Source organism: Planococcus citri, chromosome 2 (genome assembly GCF_950023065.1).
Source record: "Planococcus citri chromosome 2, ihPlaCitr1.1, whole genome shotgun sequence".
Taxonomy (NCBI): domain Eukaryota; kingdom Metazoa; phylum Arthropoda; class Insecta; order Hemiptera; family Pseudococcidae; genus Planococcus; species Planococcus citri.
Genome location: NC_088678.1, coordinates 2,150,237 through 2,174,590, shown reverse-complemented (window position 1 = coordinate 2,174,590; position 24,354 = coordinate 2,150,237). Strand labels below are relative to the sequence as shown.

At 36.4% G+C, this 24,354-nt stretch overlaps 1 protein-coding gene across 1 annotated transcript in view; it reads right to left on the bottom strand.

The window, feature by feature from the left end:
• Positions 1 to 24,354, bottom strand: part of LOC135833970 (uncharacterized) — a 39,492-nt gene that overhangs the window by 7,475 nt on the left and 7,663 nt on the right. Inside the window, exon 3 of the mRNA XM_065347803.1 lies at positions 15,862 to 16,082. Coding sequence (XP_065203875.1) covers positions 15,862 to 16,082 — 221 coding nt within the window. The remainder of the gene's footprint in view (positions 1 to 15,861; positions 16,083 to 24,354) is intronic.

The following is a 24,354-nucleotide window of genomic DNA, read 5'->3' as shown; positions in this document are numbered from 1 at the left end:
GAAACTTTTTAAACCGTACAAACGTAGATCGAAAAGTCAGGCAAAAATTCATCACCCGTCAAAATTTCAAGTGCTAAAGTGCCTTTTTCGATTTTTGGTGAATTTTTGAAAATCAAATTTAGCCCAGAAATGAGGGAAAAAATCAAAATTTTACCAAATTGACCAAGAAAACTGCAATTTGGGATATACTCTATTTGCAACATGCCAAATCGATTGGGAACTGTTTCAACCCGTTTTGAGCAGTTCTGGAGCCTCCAGCAGATTTTTGAAACTCGAAATTTCCACAGTAAAATTTCATCAAACGGAAATGGAAAGCCGAAATTCTTTCTGCAAACTAATTTCATTACGCTACGAAGTCAACTGCAGATGGATTTCAAGTCGTTATGGAGCCACCAGTGACTTTTTGAAAATTACTGGAGACTCCAGTAGAATTTTGAAACTTGAAATCTCCCTAAATTCATCAAATGGAGATGGCGAGCCGAAACTCATTCTGCAAACTAATTTCAATACGCTACGAAGTCAACTGCAGGTGGATTTCAAGTCGTTTTGGAGCCTCCAGTAGATTTTTGAAACTTGAAACTTTTCCAAAATTTCATAAAACAGAGATAGAAAGTCGAAATTTATTCCGCACTCCAAGTTCGACACCCTCTGAAGACGACTTCAGGTAGGTTTAATTCATTTCGGAGCCTCCAGCGACTTTTGAAAGTTACTGGAGTCTCCACCAGATTTTTGAAACTTGAAATTCCCACAACATCTTCTGAAAATTCAGTTGGGAAGACGAAATTTAATCTGCAAACTGATTTCAATACGCTACAAAGTCAACTGCTGGTGGATTTCAAGTCATTTTGGAGCCTCCAGTAGATTTTTGAAACTTGAAACTTCTCCAAAATTTCATAAAACAGAGATGGAACGCCAAAATTTATTCCGCACTCCAAGTTTGACACCCTCTGAAGACGACTTCAGGTGGGTTTAAGTCATTTCGGAGCCTCCAGCGACTTTTTGAAAATTACTGGGGTCTCCACCAGATTTTTGAAACTTGAAATTCCCACAACATCTCGTGAAATGGAGTTGGGAAGACGAAATTTAATCTGCAAACTAATTTCAATACGCTACGAAGTCAACTACAGGTGAATTTCAAGTCGTTATGGAGCCACCAGTGACTTTTTGGAAATTACTGGAGCCTTCAGTAGAATTTTGAAACTTAAAATCTCGCTAAATTTCATCAAATGGGGATGGAGAGCCGAAATTCATTCTACAAACTAATTTAAATACGCTACAAAGTCAACTGCAGGTGGATTTCAAGCCGTTTTGGAGCCTCCAGTAGATTTTTGAAACTTTAAACTTCTCCAAAATGTCATAAAACAGAGATGGAAAGTCGAGATTTACTCCGCACTCCAAGTTTGACACCCTCTGAAGACGACTTCAGGTGGGTTTAAGTCATTTCGGAGCCTCCAGCGACTTTTTGAAAATTACTGGAGTCTATACCAGATTTTTGAAACTGGAAATTCCAACAACATCATTATGAAATGGAGTTACGAAGAGGAACTTTAATCTGCAAACTAATATCAGTACGCTACGAAGTCAACTGTAGGTGGATTTCAAATCGTTATGGAGCAACTAGTGACTTTTTGAAAATTACTGGAGCCTCCAGTAGAATTTTGAAACTTGAAATCTCCCTAAATTCATCAAATGGAGATAGAGAGCCGAAATTTATTCTGCAAACTAATTTCAATACGCTGCAAAGTCGACATGCTGGTGGATTTCAAGTCGTTTTGGAGCCTCCAGCGACTTTTTGAAAGGTTGTATGGCGTTTTTTGGAAAATTGAAATTTAAAAAACATCTTGCGCAGTTCGCAAGATTAACCGACTTTGCTACAAAAATTTACCAATTTACCAAAAATAACCCCAGCAATTTATAACATTTACCGCAGTAATTTACCAGACATTACCTCAAAATTGACCAATTTACCAAAATTTACCAATTTACCAATTTACCAAAATTTGCCAAAGTTTACCAATATACCAAAATTTATCAATTTACCAAAATTTACCAATTTACCAAAATTTACCAATTTACTAAAATTCACCAATTTACCAATTTTCCAAAATTTGCCAAAATTTACCAATATACCAAAATTTACCGATACACCAAAATTTACCAATTTACTAAAATTCACCAATTTACCAATTTACTAAAATTTACCAATTTACCAATTTACCAAAAATAACTCCAGCAATTTACTAACATTTACCTCAGTAATTTACCAGACATTACCCACTAATTTACCAATTATTCAATTTACCAACATTTACTTCAGTAATTTACCAGACATTTTCTCACTAATTTACCAATTTTTTACCGACTTTTTTAATTACCCCAGTAATTTACTGCCAAAGGTTTTTACCAATTCACCAAAAATAACCGCAACAATTTACCAACATTTACCGCAGTAATTTACCAGACATTACCACACTAATTTACCAATTTTTTATTACCCCAGTGGCCCAGTGAGTAACTTCCAAAGGTTGACACCAATTCAACAAAATAAATTACCCCACTAATTTAACAATACCAAAAATTACCACAGCAATTTACTAAAATTTACCAATTTACCAAAAATTACCCCACTAATTTACCAACATTTTCAACCAACTTTATTGAAAAACTGAAAATTACCCCAGCAATTTACGAAAATTTACCAATTGGAATACCAATTTACCAAAAATTACGCCATTAATTTACCAAAACAAAAATTACCCAAGCAATTTACCAAAATTTTCGACCAATCACCAAAAATAACTGATCATTTTATTTACTAAAAATTACTATTAATTCGCCAAAAAAAAATTATCAAAAGTTACTGGCTATTTACCAAAAACTTAATGTTTTTTGTTAAAACAAAAATTACACTAAAAATTTTTGAAACATTTTGATTTTTTATGGCAAAAAAATTTTGGACGGATAAAATTAGCAAAAAAATTAACAAAAAAATCAACAAAAAATTTTTGCCTCTTGACTCGCGCGGGATTCGAACACCCGACCTCCGGCGCACCAATCTGCAACCTACACACCCTAACCACCCCATCTGTTTGTTGGGGGTGAGCCGTTTTCGAGATATAATGGTTTACACAAATTTCAGCTTATCCATAACGTTGAAACACACTTAAACGTTCATATCTCGTAAACGGCTGAATCGATTTCGACCAAATTAAAAATTTCTCTAGTTCAGTATCAAAGCAATATTTTGCCATCATCAGTTTCGACTTAAAGTTCGGAGCTTTTGAGTTCAGCCCGGCACAAATTTATACATAAATTGATATACCTATAAATATATATAGCCGCATACAGGTAAACTCATAACGTTTTGTATAAAATACAAACTCACGTCCCACCTATAACTTCGTTGCTGTGCATGCGCTCGACGCGTCACCCCATAGGCCTGATAGTACTCGATGTTAGGCCGCGTTATATTCGTTAACTTGATTTTTGGGTGACCTGTGGAGAGGTATCTCATTGCCGAAACATCAATTTTTCAGAAAAGCTTTTTTTTAAAAGTCCCATACGTCTCTGTTTTTCGCAAATAGCTTTTCAACAAAGCATCCCACAAAAAAATAACCAGCTCTAAGCAGAAAGAAAATTTTATTCTCTACAATTTCCTTCATTGCATTTTTTTCCTAGGATGCATATTTTTCCCATAAAATCACTGTTTAGACTGAAAAACACGAAAATTCGGACCTGTATAATCAACTCTAAATTAAAATTGAGCAGTCAAAAATTTATTTTAGACGATTTTTGACCACGCCATGTGAAAGAGGACATCTTCAACCACCAAAATCACCAAAAAGAACGTAAAAAACGTAAAAAATGATTCTTGGCAATAAACACCTTTTCCTCATGTCCTTGTACATAATACTTAGGCTATGCACTCATTTGAAAATTGAGTCAAAAGAGAAAGTGTATAAACGGCAATCTCACGTCCCTGCTCAAACTTTGCCAGTAGACTCCCCACACCTTGTAGATTCATATGGCACCTCATTGAAAAGTCACGTCCTAAAAAGGTTACGAGTTTGTCAAAACGTTATGAGTTTGCTGGTTAATCTATAAAAAAGTTACGAGTTTACCCCCTAGAATATTTATATAAATAAATATATATGTATCTATATAAACTTATCTCGTTTTGCGCCATATGTCTTATCGTGATCAGCACACTTCAATTCGTCAAGAAAACCCACCCCCACCCAAATCCTCAACCATCATGACAAATACAATACCTTGACTTTCCGTTTCACGGCAAAGTCGGTAAAAGTAGCTAGATGCTTAAAAACTATTTGAAACCATCATGTAGTCTGCAAAGTAAATTTCGGCTTTCCATCTCCTTTCGATGAAATTTTCGAGAACTTTCAAGTTCAAAAATCTACTGGAGGCTCCAGTAATTTTCAAAAAGTCGCTGGAGGCTCCAAAACGATTTGAAATCCACCTGCAGTTGACTTCGTAGCGTATTGAAATTAGTTTGCAGAAAGAATTTCGGCTTTCCATTTCCGTTTGATGAAAAATTTTGTGGAAATTTTGAGTTTCAAAAAATCTGCTGGAGGCTCCAGAACTGCTCAAAACGGCTTGAAACAGTTCCCAGTCGATTTGGCAGGTCAAAAATAGGGTATATCCCAAATTTCAGCTTTCTTTTGGTTAATTTGATAAAATTTTGATATTTCCCCTCATTTTTGATCTAAATTCGATTTTCAAAAACTCATCAAAATTCGAAAAAGGCACATTAGCACTTAAAATTTTGACAGGTGATGAATTTTTGCCTGAATTTTCGATCTACGTTTGTACGGTTTAAAAAATTTCGTGCAAGTTTTCGGCAGACCTGTCAATCAAAATGACCGCCATTTTGTAAGTGGGGCAATTTTTTTTTTTTTGAGGACAAGGGCTAGAAATGTTCGTTAGGACTCCTCCTTCAAGGAAAAAGTTGCCCCGGAGAATCGGCAGGGGGTGCAGGTGATCATTTTGCGGGCCCTCCGACTTGAAAAAATTATAAAATTCGATTAGCGCTCCGCATCGCATCGACGGATAAAAATCAAACTTATTAGCCAGGCACTGAGCATCAACCGAAATACCACTCACAAACACGCAAACTACACAACTCGCATCCGTGAAAATTGAAAACTCGTGTGAAAAATAAGCTTATCGGTGTTACGACGAGCTTATTGTACGTCCACTTTCGATATGTAATCCTATAATCGCGAAGAGGAAATTCGGCGATGCGATGGTGCAGTGTTATCCTCCTATAGTCTATACCGCCTTCGCAATCCTTCAGTCAGATATCGAAATAATAGGTACACTGGATGTTCTGCGGAAATAATTCCTCAAAAGCTGCCTAGTGCCTACATCGCTTTCGAGCTACACAATCGTTTAAACTTGGTTGCAGACAGATGAAGTCGTGTACTTACTGACGAAAAGTTATTCTCACCGCACCCCTACTTTCTCCTGTCGCTCCACCATCATTCCAACATGGCTACAATTATATCATCGAGCATCGACCAAAATATACATATTATTTTTCAGCGTAGATAGGTAAGTAAATACACTCTAGACAAGAATATGGCCGGAATAAGCTTCTTTGGAATTCCCTAGGTAAGGTGTAATCCGGTCGTCGTCGAAAGAGCGATTAATCACCTAATACAGCAGAATGGGCTCCATCTTTCCCCATTGCTCGTTCATTTCGTTAGCCTATCAGCTTCACTTTTCGTGGGAAACAGGAGTAGTTCAGGTGCTGAGGTGAAGAGGTAAAAAATAAAAACTATAATAAATACCTATTCTCTCGAGGTTTACCATCTAGGAATTAATTTATCGATGGTATTTCAGCACCACGATTTCTGTATGGGTTAAACTGTAGGTAGGCAAATAGCGAGGCATATAATTCATTATGCTCGCAAGCAAATTCGAAATACTCGCTGCGGTATGGTAAGCCTCGGCTCGATCTGCCCAAAGGCCCGAACAAAAGGTGCAGATTAGATTATCAACATTTTACTCGTCATCGTTATCATTAATGATCTTCGTGGAAATGGTACCTAGCGATACTTTCAACTGTGGCAAGTAGACTTGTCAAGTTAACAATTGACCACTTAGCGTCTTCGAGCGCGAATTTCGCAGCTGGTTCGACTCAATATTGACTCGACGCGGTACTTACTGCAAAAAACGAGAGATGAATTTAAAACCGAGTAAATTGTGCGAGAAGAAGGGGCACGCGAATCCATCTTCTCGGAAAAATGAATTACTCGAGGTCTTGTTTCGCTGACAGTTACGAGCGTTTATAAAAGAAAAACCTCTATAGAGCTCGCGTATAGGTATTCGAATCAAAATAAACGTTTGCTTCCGAACAGCACACTGTAGGTAACCCATACTATATACCATACGATATGAATTATAGCCAGCCTCGTATAACCATTCCTCATATTTTCTCGCTTTGTACTAACCCTAGGATTAAAACGGTCGCGTGGAAGTGCACGAAAACACGAGCTTTCCAAGCACGTGTATTTTTTTACATTCGTTCCCCATTTCCCTCAAGTCCACCATACTCGTTCACAAATACTGAACGTATCTGGCGCCAAAATCCGCATATTAAAAATATCTCTCACCTCACACAAAGACGACGACCGCGAACAGATGTCAGAAAGTGCGAGCTTTTTAAGCGATTTTTAAGATAGCCCATAATTCAAAAGCTAAAAAAAAAAACGCTTGTTCGTATCCAGGAAGAAAAAATAACCAATTTAGAGTTCGAATGGGATTTCTCTCTTTCTGCCGTCTTACCATTTGGTATCCAACTGGAACATCTCTTCGATATGCAGACAATTCTCCTCCATTTAACATCACACGTTTGTTACACTCGTTCGATCGAGACAGAAATTCAACAAACATCAACGCATTTTGTCGGCGAAAGCAAATTTTACACGTTTCTTTTATTCGTTTTTATTTTCTCCTCTCTCGTTCGTTTACCCATTTCTCTTTTCTACAAAGCTCCTCCTGTATTCTCAAAACTGATGCATATGGCTATAGTGTGACAAAAAAAGTTCTGTATGATGCTTTTCCATTTTTATTTTGACCAGAGATGAACCTTTGCAGCGGTTCAACTTGAGCTAACATTTCGGAGAAAAGAAGACTGAATGAGGCCTTCTCGACTTAACATCAAACCTTTGGTATTTGCTCCAAAAATCTAGGATGCAAAGCTCATTTAATACCCGAGTTCTCAAACAGATTTTTGTTTTCCACTCTGTTCGTTTTTTCTCTCTTATACTAAGTATAATAGATCTTTTGTTTACCTACAGGCTGATGTATTTTTTCTATCCGTTTGATTTAATACTTTGTGTCTTAATTTTTCGTATTCGTAGATTGCTAAATTTATTGCGATGTTTTAAATTGTCATTTCCGTTGTTAAATTGGCAATACGAACAATTTTTAGCTAAATTTTAAATGAGACTGTTTTTTTTGGCCATTATATGGCTTCAATAATTGCGATTAAGATCTTGTCGTTTCATTTAAGTATAATTTACTTGGAATTATTCCGGATATGGTTCGTTGTTCACGAGATGTTATTCACGAGTACCTAGTTATACATAATTAATGCCCAGAATATTGGATTAATTGAAGTTATATTTTTTGATCCGTGATTGTTAATCCTCCTAATAACTAGCACCCAAAGTTGGATTCATGTTGGAGCTATATAGGGGCTCTAATAGTAAGTATACCTAGACTGAACTACAGGTGTGTACTGTGTGCTACTTTATTCGATTATTCTAGGTTTTGTGAATGAGCTCGTTCAAAATTCGCAAGAAATACTTATACAAGTAGGTACCTTAAAAAAAATTTGAAACTAAAAAAATCCTCCCACCCACCCTTTTTAAATTGTTTCCTCCAGGTGGGCCAATTTTTAAAAACTGAAAAAACAATCAAAAATGTGTTTTTTGTATCACAGTAACTACACCCAAAAAAAGGGTACTACCGGTGATATAATTCTGCAATTTTGTACGTTGCGTAAGCCTCCGAAAACGATAGAAAACCAAACAACATCTTGAATAAACCCCAATTTCGAGGTCATAAGCACCCCCTCTTCCAATTTTGGGACGATAGAAGATTGACAACATGGGTATCGTTAATCATATAAATCGAATCCGCTGAACACGAATATGTAGTTGGATTCGTAGTTGGACCCCTCTCCCCCCCTAAGAGTCACATTGAGGCAGGAAGGTTGGCCCAAAATTAGGTTCTGTGAAAGTGAAAACTATAGAAAATAAAAAAATACGCCTATAGGTGATAGTTGCTCTATATAGGTAAGCCAACAGGAGACAACTGAGCAAAGCTTTTCAGCAGATTAATCGACAAGGTATAAAAATAACTCGACGTGTTAGACGGAAAGGGTCATTTTGACGCGATAATTTCGTCGTACCTTGTCGCACGTAATTACGTTTTATTTACGATCATGCTTTTAGCGACGCCGACGCGAAGCTCAAAGTTGTTAGAAAAAAGCGACGACGACGAATTTGTCTAATTAATGAAAAAATTGCTCTCGACAAACGACGATTTTTTGCCTCGTCGCTGTCGCATCGCGAGGACGACCTTATCCACGAGCAGCGTTGCGCTAAAGCTGACCGAAAGTATCGTATTTTGTTGCGAAAAAAAGTGTGTATAATAATTTCCCTGGCGGTATTACCCCAGACTGGATGACCGAGCCAGTGTATGGCATATATCAGACCGTGGGATAAATGCGGCTAAAAGAAAAAAGAAAAAAACTAAAAGGGGTTTTTTATTCGTTTATGGCCGTGCATAAAAAGGACAACGAAATCTCGATATTCGTGTTATAGTGTCGTACGGTGAGTCGATGAAATACCCACGTAAACGAGATTTTTGTTGTTATACCATGTGCTGAAAAGCAGAGTGTGAGGGAATCAGCTCGCGTTTATTTATAAAAATGTCAATTTTTCCGTCTTTTTTTTTGTGAAAAAAGAATTCATATTTTCATAAGGGAACTCGAGCCTCGAAACTTAGCCTCGAATAAGTACCATATGCTCATCCTCGCTCAATTCTCATTGTTCAGAATGATAATGTCACTCAAATCATCTTTCGTTTATAACTTTTTTCAATGGAACGTGGGTAGAGAAATATAAATTCTCTTCGAATCGACCAGACGTTGTATAGCATAGTCAATAAGATGATGCATTTTTAAGCATATGCATACGTAGGTAGGTAATCTTGATGGAAGTTTTTCAATCAATTTTTGGCGCTGAATTCCATTTTGATCCTATTCGGCGAATTCGAAAATCCGCTAGAGGCTCCAAAATGAATGACCCTTGACACTTCAAAAATCTGCCTAAAAATCGAAAAATAGTGGTGTACCTATTTCAGATTTTTTTCTCGATCTTATTAGTCTATATTGTCAAGATAGATCGAAAGAACAAGCAAAAATTTATCACCTGTAAAAATTTCAAGTGCTAAAGTACGTTTTTCGATTTTTGGCGAATTTTTGAAAATCAAATTTAGGACAAAAATGAAGGAAAAAATCAAAATTTTACCAAATTGACCAAAAAAGCTGAAATTTGGGATACACCCTATTTTTGACATGCCAAATCGATTGGAAACTGTTTCAAACTGTTTTGAGCAGTTCTGGAGCCTCCAGCAGATTTTTGAAACTCGAAATTCCCACAAAATTTCATCAAATGGAGTTGGATAGCCGAAATTTACTCTGCAAACTAATTTCAATTCGTTACGAAGTCAACTGCAGGGGAATTTCAAGTCGTTTTGTAGCCTCCGGCGACTTTTTCATAATTCCTGGAGCCTCCAGGAGATTTTTGAAACTTTAAATTTCCTAAAAATTTCATCAAATGGCGATGGAAAGCTGAAATTTACTGAAAACTCCTATTTTAACATCCTCTGAAGACGACTTCAAGTGGGTTCAAATCATTTTGGAGCCTCTAGCGACTTTTTGGAAATTGCTGGAGCCTCCAGGAGATTTTTGAAACTTGAAATTCCCACAACATTTTACCAAATGTAGTTGGCAAGCTGAAATTTACTTCAGAAACTAATTTCAATACGATATGAAGTCGACTACATGGTGGTTTTAAATGGTTTTAAATGACTTTGAAGCTTCCAGCTACTTTTTGGAAATTTCGATTTTCCAAAGAAGACCACATGACCTCTCAAAAAGTCGCTGGAGGCTCCAAAACGACTTGAAATCCACCAGCAGACGACTTCGTAGCGTATTGAAATTAGTTTGCAGAATGAATTTTTACTTTCCATCTCCGTTTGATGTAATTTTTAGGAAATTTAAAGTTTCAAAAATCTCCTGGAGGCTCCAGTAATTTTCAAAAAATCGCTGGATGCTCCAAAACGACTTGAAATTCCCCTGCAGTTGACTTCGTAGCGTATTGAAATTAGTTTGCAGAGTAAATTTCGGCTATCCAACTCCATTTGATGAAATTTTGTGGGAATTTCGAGTTTCAAAAATCTGCTGGAGGCTCCAGAACTGCTCAAAACAGTTTGAAACAGTTTCCAATCGATTTGGCATGTCAAAAATAGGGTGTATCCCAAATTTCAGCTTTTTTGGTCAATTTGGTAAAATTTTGATTTTTTCCTTCATTTTTGTCCTAAATTTGATTTTCAAAAATTCGCCAAAAATCGAAAAACGCACTTTAGCACTTGAAATTTTTACAGGTAATAAATTTTTGCTTGTTCTTTCGATCTACCTTTGTACAGTTTGAAAAATTTTGTGCAAGTCCTATGTTGGAACGCAAAATCTGCGATTTCGGCTAACCTGTCAATCAAAAAGGCCGCCATTTTGTAAGTAGGGCCACTTTTTTTTTTTAGTACAAGGGCTAGAAATGCTTCTTAGGACTCCCGCTTTAATAAAAAAGTTTCCTCGGAGGATCGACGGGCGGGGGGGGGGTGCAATTTAATAAGGAAATTTTGAGTTTGATGGAGTTTATAATAGTTTTAGGACTAATTTTCATCATTTTCACTGAATAAGTACACTTTTTTTTCAAAAAAGCATTAATTGCTAAAAATGGTCCATTTACCAGAAATCAAAGAATCAATCGAGGAAGCTGAATTGTTGCGTTTTGTGGTTTCAGATCAAGATTTGGTGGACACTTTATGTGATCCCTGCTCCTGGAGAGGAGTGTGATCCTCAAACAAGAAGCATTTTCAGAGAAATCGTATTTTTTCGCTCAAAAGCCTCTACTCAACTTGTTTTGAGAAAAAATGGTCTAGTTCCTAATTTTTCGACCATTATTGCAAATTTTAAAAAACCTAAATTCGATCAGGTTTTGGATATTTTCTCGATTTTTTTTTTTTTTTTTTGAAATTGGCAATAATGACTAAAGAATTGGCACCAGCGGATTTCAAAAATTCACTTTTGAACTGACACTGCGGAATTCTGTGGTAACCATGTGAAACGATCGAGAGGGTTGCTCAATAAATTTCATGGAGAAGATAGATAAATCACTGAAGTCTCCAAGAATGACCCAAAAATATTAGAAATTATTCAAATTTGAAGCAGCGTTTTTGTAATTTTAAAATTTTCCAAAAATTTGAAAATGAACTTTAAAACATCTTTTTAGCACATTATAAGAATTTTTAATTCAAAATTGAATCACTATTTATTTTTGGAATTTTTGAAGAAGTGCCATGCGACAAATTGGCTAATTTCAGCGGAAAATCAAAGACCGTCGTCAACATTTTTTGGCCCATTTTGACTTCAAAAGTCCTTTAAAAATGTTTTGAACATTTTTCTTTTCGAAAATCTTGAAAATTATGATCTAATCGTGGACTCAACATTCTTCAAGAATGTTCAAAAAAACACTTTTGTCAAAATATATGAAATTCTCAAAAAATTTCAACCATTTTGGTAGGTATGCATGACAAATCTACAAAATTCGACCCAATTTCTGACTCAAAATTCTTCGAAAATGTTCAAAAAATATTTCCGTTGAACTGTAGGTATCCAACAATGTTTCATCAAAATTTAAAAAATCCGAAAACAGGGGTATTTCACCTACTCGTATTTTATCTGGGAATACTCTTTGAGGTTCAAGTCCTTTGATTTCAATGCATGCCTCCCTCTCAACCTTCCTCTCATAATCTCTCAACAAAAACCACACAACTGTATGAAATCTCCGCACATATGCGACACGGAAAAAAGTTTAGGAGGTGTAAATTTTCATCTCTAAAACGAACCGTTTACGATTTTCCACACCTTCGCACGCAAACATTGTGCGTAAATTGATCGGATACCTATATTATAAAGTATACGATACGATATACGCATTATAACGTGATGCCTTTACCTTTAACACGCGTGTATGTCTATTCTATTGGAAAAAAAGAGAGAAAAAGAATAAAAACCGGGAAGATTTTTCGTAAATGTGGAAAAAAAGTGGTGCCTAAACTTCAGTATACGTTTAAATATCCAAATAAACTGCAGATAGTCGCTGGTATTTTGGCCACGTGCCTTTACGTATTTGTAGGTACCTTTATGCTACGAGTATATACTACCTATAGGTACGCAGTCTTTAACAAAATTACAAGAGCGGAAAAGCGAGCTACTTATATTGACATCTCTCGAAATGTCACATCGGAAAGAGGAGAGATATATGGCAGAATACTCCCTACGGCACGTAGTCAAAACTTTTTTGATTATAACGTTTGGTCGTTGGAATTAGGTACCCTTTTTCTTCACACACGCACACCCACGTGTAGTTTACGCGAGAAAATCGCCTAAAAACGCTATTTCCTACGACGAAATTCCGCCTCTTTTTCCTGTTTCGCATCCGTCTTCTCGCGAAACTTGAAGTTATGCAAAATTCCATACGGATACCTGTATCTACCTACTTTGATTAACACGACGACGAAGGCGAAAACGACAGCTATGTCATCGTTTTAAATCCACTTAAAAACTGCCAGGAATGTCACGCGAAGACGGCGCGGCGGCGACGTGTAAGCGTAACTGTTTAGATTCCTCGCACATACTCAGATGTAGGTATACTATAAATGTACATACTCGTACAAATTTATCATGCTGTTGATTTACTATTAAAAGGAAAGATTCCACACGTCCAATATGCTACGCGAGTAGAGACGATGTAAAAGTATCGTGTTTTTATACCTGTACCAGTGGGAAAGTATAGCCTTTTAAAACATAGCCGACGACATTTTTTTTTTCAAAGGCGAAATCTGCAGCTTCAAAAAATTTATAACTTTATATTTTATTGTTTTGGTACGCAAGAAAACCATAGTTTGGTCATAGAATGATATCACGTTAATATTATCACATTGAGTTAACGGCAGCGTTTTGTTAGGTTGCTCTTGAGAAGCTCTTTATGATATGTATGTACCTGCGAATAAAACCCCACAGACAATGATCGATGATAGTTTTGGTATGAGGTATAAGGTGATGGAAAAATTGAGGGATACTTAGTTATAAAGCGTATTTAAAAAAAAAAATGAAAATTTACATATTTGCCTGCCTAATTAAAATTCAATGAGTTTTAATTTGTATGAGTAGGGCATAAGATACTTATCAGAAAATATTAAATTGGATAGTGAAAACAAGTCTGCAGATTGCAACCAAATTCAGCACTGACCTTCATTTTTTTGTTTTAAAGTTACCCACAAAAAATATTAGCCCTCATGGTGCTCCGGGAGGGCAGATATTGGCCCTTAAGGAGGAGGCATATTTGAAAAAATCGTGGTTTTTTCGCTCCTGTCGCTACCAACCTACTTTGGAAATAATGGCCCAGTAACAAATAAAAGTACTTGAGATTCTGCGTTGATCTATGGCATTGTTGTCAAAACCCAAGACCGCCTTTAAGATTCCACCGAACAGCTAAAAATGTGCAAATCGGTCAAGTATTTTGGGTAAATTTGTGTTTGAAAATATTCTCTCCGCAAAAATTTCGCATTAATTGTTCCAAAATATTGAAAGATATCATTCCCGAGACTCGGGAAATATTTTCGAAACCATTGGTGTCAATTTTTAGATCGTTATTGCCAATTTTAAGAGGTCGAAAAGTGACCTGGCAACTTATTAAAATAGGTTAACAATTCTGCGAAAAATTCAAATATTTCAGCAAACATTTTTTTAGGTGTATTTTTGAAGAATTCCGAATCCAAAGTTGGGTTGTGACTATTTGAATTTTTGATTAAGGTGAACCACCAGTGATGGACCACTTTTTTACAATTAATCGCCAAGACATCATTTATGACCCAATTTTGATATATATGTTGTGTACCAATAAGTCCGAAATTGTACAATTCGGGGTTGGTACAGCCAATTTTGTACCATCTCCGAAGTGTCCGGACCAAGCGTGAATATTACTTTTTCATCGGACTTGGTTTGTACCATGCCCGGAGGGTCCGGACAAAGTGTTCGACTTGGGCACGCGTTCACACCTCTGAATTTTCGCAAATTCACCTGAACATCTCTGAGCACGCGTTCACACCCCTAAATTTTCCCAAACTCACCCAAACATATCTGAGAACGCGTTCACACCCCTGAATTTTTCCAAACTCACCTGACCATCTCTGAGCCCAACGTTCACACCCCTGAATTCTCCAAAATTCACCCGAACATCTCTTAGCACGCGTTCACGCCCCTTGAAACCTTTTAAAATGAGGCGAACCAACAAAATGGTTTTCTGAACTTTTTTGAAGAATTTGGAGCCAAAATTCTAGCAATGATTTGCGAGATTTTTGAAAAAGGTGTTGGGCAAGCTATAATAATGAGTTAAAATTACCCACACAAAAAATAAATATTTTGACAAAAATGTATGCTGACCATTTTTGAAGGGTTTTTGGCTTAAAAGTTGGGTAATGATTATGGGGGTTTGAAGAGATGCTCTTTTGATCTTTCCGGGTTTCGTTCAAATTGGAAAGTAGTACGAGTTCAAAAAAATCCTTTGGCAACAGGAAAAGTGAATTTCGAGTCAGAACATTTTTGTAACCTCGCGTTAAAAAAAATAAAATAAAAGATGGGCATACCAGTACGTACCCTGCAGTAGCTATAGTAACTTAGTGTCAACGCAGCATATATAGAAAGGAAATTCGATCAGTTTTTTTTTTTTCAAAATGGAAGTAAAACTTCCTCGTGTTTTTTTTCTGCTTCACTTTGGTAAATACGTCCATAACTTGACGATAACGGATGAACTTTATGACCAATATTGAAAAATGTTTCCAAACGAAAGCAGTAACATTTTTTCATGTCTTTTACAGCCGTCTTTGGTGTACACCGAAGCTATAAAAGTGTTATCATATTCGACCTCTCATTATTGTATTAAAGAGAAACGACGTGTACACGATAGCACATAGCATAGTTGGTATTACCTTCCAACTGCAAATAATTCTTTCAACAGCAGGTCAAAAACAAAACTCTTTACAATCGTAACAATTTTCCAATTAATCGCTTAGTTATAGCGCTCAAGTTTGGAAAATTTGTGAACGAAGGGATAAAGTCTGTGCATGCTGAAATAACTATTTCATTTTGAAACAAAGAAAACAAAAATGACGATGAAATATGGAATCTTTTTTGGAAAAGGTCAATACCAAGTGGAACAGGAACTAGGTACGTAAGAGAAAAACAAAACTAAAGGAGCTGAGAAATGACCACACCATTCCTTTCATTAGTTATACACATTTTTGAAAAAAAATAAAGCCAAGGTGGAAGTATTTGTATCAAATGGACATACAGCGCACTGCACAACCAGAGCTTCGAGGCAAAAGTACGATCGAGTATGAAAAAGAAAATAAATGAAAAAAAGTTGTGATACAAAGATGAAGGTAAATAAGCGCCGTAGTTAACAGAAAGAAAAGTAAATGTACCGTGATAAGCAGGAAACGACATTCCGGAATAAATATCTTCATCTTCGACGTTGTTGTTGTACTTGTTACTGTTACCATGGCTGTCGTCGTCACTACGAGTATTGCTGCCTCGAACTTTATAAAACGGTTTTTTGAAATGACCTTCCACGTATCCAGATCGTAGCACATCTTGGCGTTGCGATGAATTTCTTTGCTCTGGTTTGTTGCCGTTGCTGATTGTCCTGTGATAAAGTGATTTAGTTTAGAGACGAATTATAATAGCTGACATCTGTACAACTACAGTTCGAGGTTGTGAGGAATTCAAGTCATTTCTATTTCTTTATTTCATGCGAGGATTGAATTTTACGACTAATTATAGGCTTGTAACAGCATATTTTTCAGCTAGAGTAGGAACTTGAGTGAAATTAACTTCGTGATGAAATTTTGTGGAAATCTCAAATTTCAAAAACCGGCTCGAGACTCCAGAACTGCTCAAAACGGTTTGAGACTGTTTTTAATCGATTTGACAGGTCTAAAATAGGATATGACCCAAATTTCAGCTTTCTATGTCAATTTAGTAAAATTTCGATTTTTTTTCTCGTTTTTATTTGATTTTCAAAAATTTGCCAGAAATCAGAAATTGAAAAATGCACATTCTACTCAAAGAAATTGGAAAGCATAGGTTTAAGTTTAATTGAACGGAGTTTGGGTCTTTTTTTTTCTTCAAAATCTCTCATTTCTAAAAAGTTGAGGGAGGCTCCAGAACGGGTTTGAAACCACCTCAAATCGGTTCATCATTGAAGTCTAAAGTAAATAGGCTTAATTAGCTTTCCTACTTTTTTTTTGGGTGAAATTTTATGAAAATTTATTTTTTTCAAAAACTTGCTAGAGGCTTTAAATGAGCTGCATCGACTTGGGAGGTTGAAAATAGGACAAAGCTTTCTTGGCCAATCGAGTAAAATTTTGATTTTTCAAATTTTTGGCCCAATTATTTTCAAAAATTCATCATTACGTATTCGAAACCCTGAGTTGATGTGAAAATAAATAGAGCCTCTTTATTTTCCCTGCGGACGGTGTTTCGGGGGCAATCGCAGTGGTCCGGTGGACAGACGCTGTAAAAAAAAATCAAGCAAATTCGAATGACAGAGGAGGTTTTAAAAATCACATTTGTTTGGTTGATGTGAATTAATCTACAAATGGTTCAAGAGCTTTATTCTCAAATTAATGAATTATTTTGTATTTCCTCAATCCGAAGCAGGAAGATAAGAAGTTTTGCTTTCGCGCAATTACACATTTATGACCCTTATTGTGGAATGGGTTTCTAATGTATAGGTACCTAAGTGTTGTAAAGTAATATTAATTGTTTTAAATTAACCCTAATGCTCTACAAGAGAAGAAACAAGAAAAAAACAGATATTCGAGTCTTATATATATGCTCATCTTGCAAAATGAAAAACAAAGAAAGGTAGGTACACGATGTTGAGAGAATAAAATGTTGACTTGACATCAAATTGACAGCTCTACTTGTGCTGTATCCGTTTCTGGTTTCATTAGCATTCCCAAGACAATGAAGTAAAACAACGTCGACTAAAAGCCATTTACTTCGATATCGAACGTCGGCCTTTTTATTTACCTATGTTATTCTCTACAAAATACATAGCATGTGTGTCTAATGGATTCAAAGGTTCTTGAAACTCAAAACTGAATACTTGCAGAAGTTGCAGAGGTGCCTGGACCTTGTGTACTCGTATTGCGTACCTTCGAGTGATTAAAAGAACCAATGACCTAGGTGAGGGCAGCAGCGATGAGTGGCTTTGTGCTAACGATGGATTTAGGATTATTACATAGTTATAACACACGTCCAAAAATATCTCATTCTGGGCTCGTTTCTCGCTTAGCAGATGCGATACCAACATTCATACAAAAGGGTTAATTTTTCATACACACGTGTAATCACACGACACAACGATATAGAATTGATGGATGGCACGAGCCCGATTAAAACACTTCAAACTTGGTGCAAAAAAAAAATCGTCGCCCCTTCGATAAATTCTTCGCTTACGTCACTGCACCAGGCACCCGTTACGCTGCAGGATTATAGGACAATGAAATTAATATACCGGTCGTGTTATGGCTATATATCGCTTCTGTTCGGTGGATAACTAAATCGCGTACGCTAAAATTATTGTCAAAAGGTGTCATCAATTAATAAGCGATGAAGTGAGAGGCAGGAGGGGAAGAACAAGAGGGCAAAATACCGAGCTGTATTCGCGACTTCGCTTTTAATTAAGTTGAGTAACGTAATTATCTGTACGACATCTTTAAACCACGCTGTGCTACGAAAAATAACGCGGAGGTGATTCGCTCGTGTCGGCTCTTCTTGTACGTATTTTGTACTTTTGAAGCTGCTTCCTTGGCCTCTTGTCAACAGGCTACATTTACCACGATGTAGTATATTACATAAATCCTTTTTCCAATGCTTTCAAAGGCAACCAATCGTTTTCGTCTTAAAATTTAATTAACAGTTGGCAGTTCGAAGCGGGCGTTTTATTGGTCGAATTTTCTCTCCTGTGTTTTTATCTGAGTGATATGAATGTGCAGAATTTTGGGTCCAGTCTTTCGAAAAAATAATTTCCGCTGACCTTTTTCTAGTTCTCGTGGCTAGATTTTTCAAATTTTTCAGATTTTCCAAATTCCCCAACATTTTTTTCAGAACTCATAATTGGCAAAGTTTATCAATGAATGCAATAATTCTACCGAAAATTTTTGCACAATGCTTATTGTAAGTAATTTGCAAAAATACATCAGCTGCCAAAATTTCAAGTTAGAAAATTGGATTTCAGTCAAAGATGTGATAAAATCAATAAGTATTTTACCAAATTGATCGAGAAAGCTGAAATTTGGTCTGAACCCTAGGTACTTTTTACCCTAGAATCGATTAAAACCAGGTTTGAACAGTTTTGGAGTCTGCAGAGGGTTATTTAAAGTTGAAATTTCTACAAAATTTTATCCATGAAGTTGGGAAGATATTCTTACCTAATTTGAGTTAATCTCAATTGCGAAAGAAGTCCTAATTTTGGTGATATTTGCCAAAAAATATTTATTTTGGTGATTATGACCAAACGAAGTCTTGCTTTTTGACAAAATTTCCAAAATGTGACGTTTTTTGGAAAAATTCTCAACAGGTTCTAATTTTAGTGAATCTCCAAAAAAAACGTCTTGATCTTACTAAAACATCCTAAAAGACCTTATTTTTGCCTTAATACATATATCGCGCAGTGAAAGGAGTGAATTAATTTTTACCTACAAATGTGTGAAAAACAAAAACAACACTACATTCGGTCTCAATTTTTGTCAAAATTGACAAAGTAGTCCTAATTTGGATTGGATTACTAACTAAGTATGTCTTGTTATAAAAAGTCGCGATTTTGGTTATAATTCTCTCTCTAAAAAAATACCAATTCTTGTCACGATTTTCAAAATATCCAATTTTTATCAAAATTCCCAAGTCCTGTTTTTGTCAAAATTGCCGAAAAAAGGTCTTGATTTCGACAAAACATCCAAAAAGATCTGATTTTTGCCTTAATAGCTTTATAAGTCCTGATGTTGGTCGTATTTGCTAAAACAAGTCCTTTGAGGTGTTTTTAGTTGAAATTCTCTAAAAAGTCCTATTTTTTTTTTTTTGGGGGGGGGGGGTGTTTATAATTACAAGATTATTACACCCGTAAGGGGGGGGGCTAGATTTGGTTTGTGAGGCCGATGTTTTCTACTAGGGAGACGAATTTTTGTATTTCTGAGGGTTCGTCAGGGATAGTAGGTGGGTTTTCTTTTATGTGTAGTGTAAGTCTGTTTTGTTTTAGTTGGGGACAGTTGAAAAGTATGTGTTGGATGGATATGGGTTCGTTTCTGCAAAATTGGCATGAGGGTTTTGGTTCTTTTTGGTATAAGTGGTTATGAGTAATTTTTGTGTGGCCTATTCTTAGTCTGGTAATCAGGATTTCTTCTTTTCTGTTCAGGTGGCCTAGATTTTTCCAGGGGAGAGTAGTTTTTTTATGTTGGAAGAGTTTGTTTGAAGTTTGTTGTGACCAAAAGTTCTGCCAGTTAGTAAATGTGTTGTGAGTGATTAGAGATTTAATGTCATCAGGAGTGAGAGTGGTAAGAGGGGAGGGAGTAGCGGCTGTTTTTGCTAATCTATCAACAGTTTCGTTTCCAGTGATACCTATGTGGCTGGGAACATACATGAAGCTAATTGAGTAATCATAATATTCTCTGCCAAAATTGTCTGAATGTCCCGTTTCTTGAAGCACTTCTTGACAGATCTCAATTTTTGTCAAAAGTACCAAAAAGCCCTAATTTGGATCACTATATGGCTAAAAAGTTCTGATTTTGGTCATAATTCCATGAAAAAAAAAGTCCCAACTCTCATCATGATTGCTACAAAATTATCAAATTCTGTTTTTGCCAAAATTGCCAAAAAAAGTCCTGTTTTCGCAGAAACATACACAAAGTTCTAATTTTTGCTTTAATTGCCAGAAAGAAGTCCTTACTTTGGATCATTGCCAAAAAAAAGTCCTGATTTTAGTCATAATTTCTTGTAAAAAGCTCTGATTCTTGCAATCATTGCCAAAAAATCTGCCATTTTTACCAAAATTCTATAAAAAAAGAATTATTTTTTTCAAAGCATCCAAAAAGTCTCAATTTTCGACTTTCCAAAGAACTCCTAATTTGGATAATTTCCAAAGAATTCCTAATTTTGGTCATAATTACTTTACACGAAAAGGTTTGATTTTTTTTACGATTTCCAAAAAATCCAGTTCTTACGAAAATTCCCTAAATACGTCTAGTAGTCCTGGTTTTGAGAAAATTATTCAAAATTGAAAATTGTCAGATTTTGTACGATAAATCGATACACAATCGATAAATCTGACTCACAACAATATTAAACTTGCCTAACATTCGACAAATCGAAAACAAACTTCAACAAAATAAATGTAAATATTTATTACAAACGGTCATTGACCTAACGATCAATAAACCAGACAAAAGAGATTGAGCAAAAAGCTCGATGACTTTACTTTACGACGACAAGAATAATAATAACGCGAACGAACTTATTAACTAACGAAAACAACGAAAAAACAACAATAATTTAACAGCCAACAGTTTACGCGATTTTACGAAAAGAACTAAAAAACCATTTTATACGTAACCAACAATATATATATCGCGAAACCGAAATTTATTTTTAATAAAAAATAAAAACTTAAAAGTTACCGAACATAGTTCGTTACGGTTACGATTCCAATTTTGCCAACACCCCACCATAAAAATATTTTCCCTAACACGCGTACCACTAAAATAAACGTAAAACTTGTTGCTTCTTATCATTACCGGTGTTTGTAAACACTTTGAAACAAAAATATTTTTACAGCAAAATTTCAGTTAAACTATACTTAAATTACATAAAAATCGACTCGAAGACTTAATTTAAGCGTTAAATAATGACTCACAGAGTCTGTCGAATACGGTACGTGTCGTGGCTTTGGTTAAAATATCGGCAAGTTGATCCGCCGAAGATATCTTTTGCAAGTAAACGATCTGTTTTGTGACTAAATCGCGTATATGATGATAACAGACATCTATATGTCTGGTACGTTTCGATTCGACCGTATTCGCAACGGCAATCGCTGCATTAGAATCGCAATACACCGGTACGGTGTCAATACGAACTTCTAATTCGACAAACAGATTTCGCCAAGCCAAGACTTCCTTTCCAGACGTACTTAACGCAACGTATTCAGCTTCACACGACGAAAGACTAACACAATTTTGTTTCTTGACTACCCAGTCAATTACGTTACCATAATGTAACACAAAAATTCCAGACGTTGACTTCCTATCTAAACAATCACCAGCGAAGTCCGAATCTACGTACACTCTTACAGAGTGTTTATCAACTACTTCAGGTATTACGTAGGTAAGTTTCACGTCTAACGTACTACGTAGATACCTGAGAATACGCTTACTATATTCGAATAGCTCCTTGTTTGCCAAGTGCTGGTATCTGCTTAGAAAGTTTACAGCAAAAGCGATATCGGGACGTGTTCCCCTTGCTATGTAACTTAAACTTCCTAAGAGACCACGCACTTTGGTTTCATAACTTTTATCGAGCTTGAGATTGGTAATTTTCAAGCCCGGTTCGATTGGAGTTGAAATACTATTCGAATTAGATAAACCGTAATCATTAACTAACTGCTCGATATATGAATTTTGATGTATTTCTAACTTTTCTTTACTACGATTAATTTCCATTCCAATGAACTTCTTGCATTGTTCCAGGTCTCTGATTCCAAAACGCTCATTCAATCGCTTGACCAACCACTCAATTAGACGATCATCGCAACCTGTAATTAGAAAATCGTCTACGTAAACGACAAACACGCAACGTAGAGGATTTTCGGCATCGAAATACACACAAGGATCGACTTTACTCCTTACGAAACCGAGCGAAAGTAAGTACTCGTTCAATTTTGCGTTCCACGACTTGGGACTCGTTTTTAATCCATATAACGAACGTTTGAGAATATATACGACACCTTTCTCTTCGTTAGTCCCTTTCGGTGGGTTGAACATAATACCTCGGTTTATATCTCCATTGAGAAATGCAGTACTCACATCTAGCTGTCTCAACTGCCACTTGTTGACCATAGCTAGATTGAGCATCGAGCGTATTATCGGTTGATTAGGTGTTGGAGCGTATATTTCATCCAACTCATAAAAATGGTTGTCTTTGAAACCACGCAACACCAATCTAGCCTTAAATTTCACCCCACCATTCAAGTTGATTTTTTTCTTTAGAACCCACTTACTATCTACTTTCGAATAATTCTCTTTATTTACGCTTTTTTCAGATGCTGAATACCAAACGTCTTTGATCTCCATCGCCTTTAACTCTTCATCTATTGCTACACGCCAAAATTTCGACTCAGGACCGTTTAACGCTTCTTCATACGTAAGGTCATCGACCCCAGCGAGTGCAAAGCAAGCAAAATCGTCGCTACGTTCATCCGAAGATGATGTATCGATTAAACTACGATCTACTAAAATATCACCGCTACGTTCGGCTTCAGTCAGCTCATCTGGGTTTATCCAATTGGAGCAACCAGGAGCTGAATCAACGTTACATACCGGTGTTACCGTAGGTACGATATTTACATCGCTTACACTCACTGATACCGATGTTTTTAACAAATGATCGTTAATAACATCGTGTATCTTACGCGTTTCGTCTACTTCTACGCAACTCGAATTCGTAAATTTATTTCGTAAAACGTCGTACAATACATAACCTGTCTCTGTAAAACCGAGTAAAACCATATCGATCGACTTCTCATCAGTTTTCTTTCTCTTTTCAGGCGGTACCAGAACTCGTGCAACGCTTCCAAACAATCTTACTCTCGATAAATCCGGCTTTCGGCGATTCCACAGCTCGTACGGTGACAGATCGTTCAAGGCAGAATGCGGTAAATGATTGTACACGTAGTTCGCCGTGTATGCAGCGTAAAGCCAAAATTTATTCGTTAACCCGCCTTCGTATAACAGAGCTCGCATTTTTTCCTGGATGGTTCGGAAAAAACGCTCGACGGTGCCATTATGCTGCTTCTCATACGGCTCACTGTTCTGCATCGATATGCCTTTCTCATCGACGAACTCTTTGAAGGTACCTCCGATAAACTCGCTAGCGTTGTCGCACCTTATACGCTTAACCTTCGTATTCCATAACGTTTCACTAATATTAACATATTTTTTTAGGTAGGTACCTACTTCGGCTTTACTTCTCATTCCGAACGTTACTCCCCATCTCGTACAGTCATCTACGAAGCCAATCAAGTATCGCTCGCCCTCTAGTCCTTCAGTAATAGGACCCATTACGTCTATATGAACGAGATCGAGCGGATTCGGATACCTATACCTACTTGAATCGTAGGTATGTTTCTTTTGTTTTGCTTTACAGCAAATTTGACACTGATTGAAAGGTGGGCAATCACATCCACGTAACTCAGGAATCTTATCTAGTACCGTCTTGCTCGTATGAGCCAACCTACGATGCCAGATGTCACCTTCACCTTTTAACCTATTTACTTTCTTTTTATTTTTCAGATTTACATCACTGTCACTACACGTACTGGTATTTCCTATACCTACACTTGAAACGTTCGAAACTACGACTCCAGAATCATTACCTATCGTCGTCGAGGTATTACCTACACTTGTCGAGTCACTATTATCGTTTGTAATCAACGCAGATGAATAATTGGAACAAGAATACAAGAGAGGAGGTATATTGATCATAAATTGAATCGTATACAATCCATTATCGTTAAGAACTAATCTAGATACTATATTTCCCGCAGGATCGACCAAAAGAGGATCTTCATCGAAGAAGAAACGATAACCGTTCGCTACGATTTTCGACACGGACAGAAGACTAAACGAAAGACTAGGTACATAGTA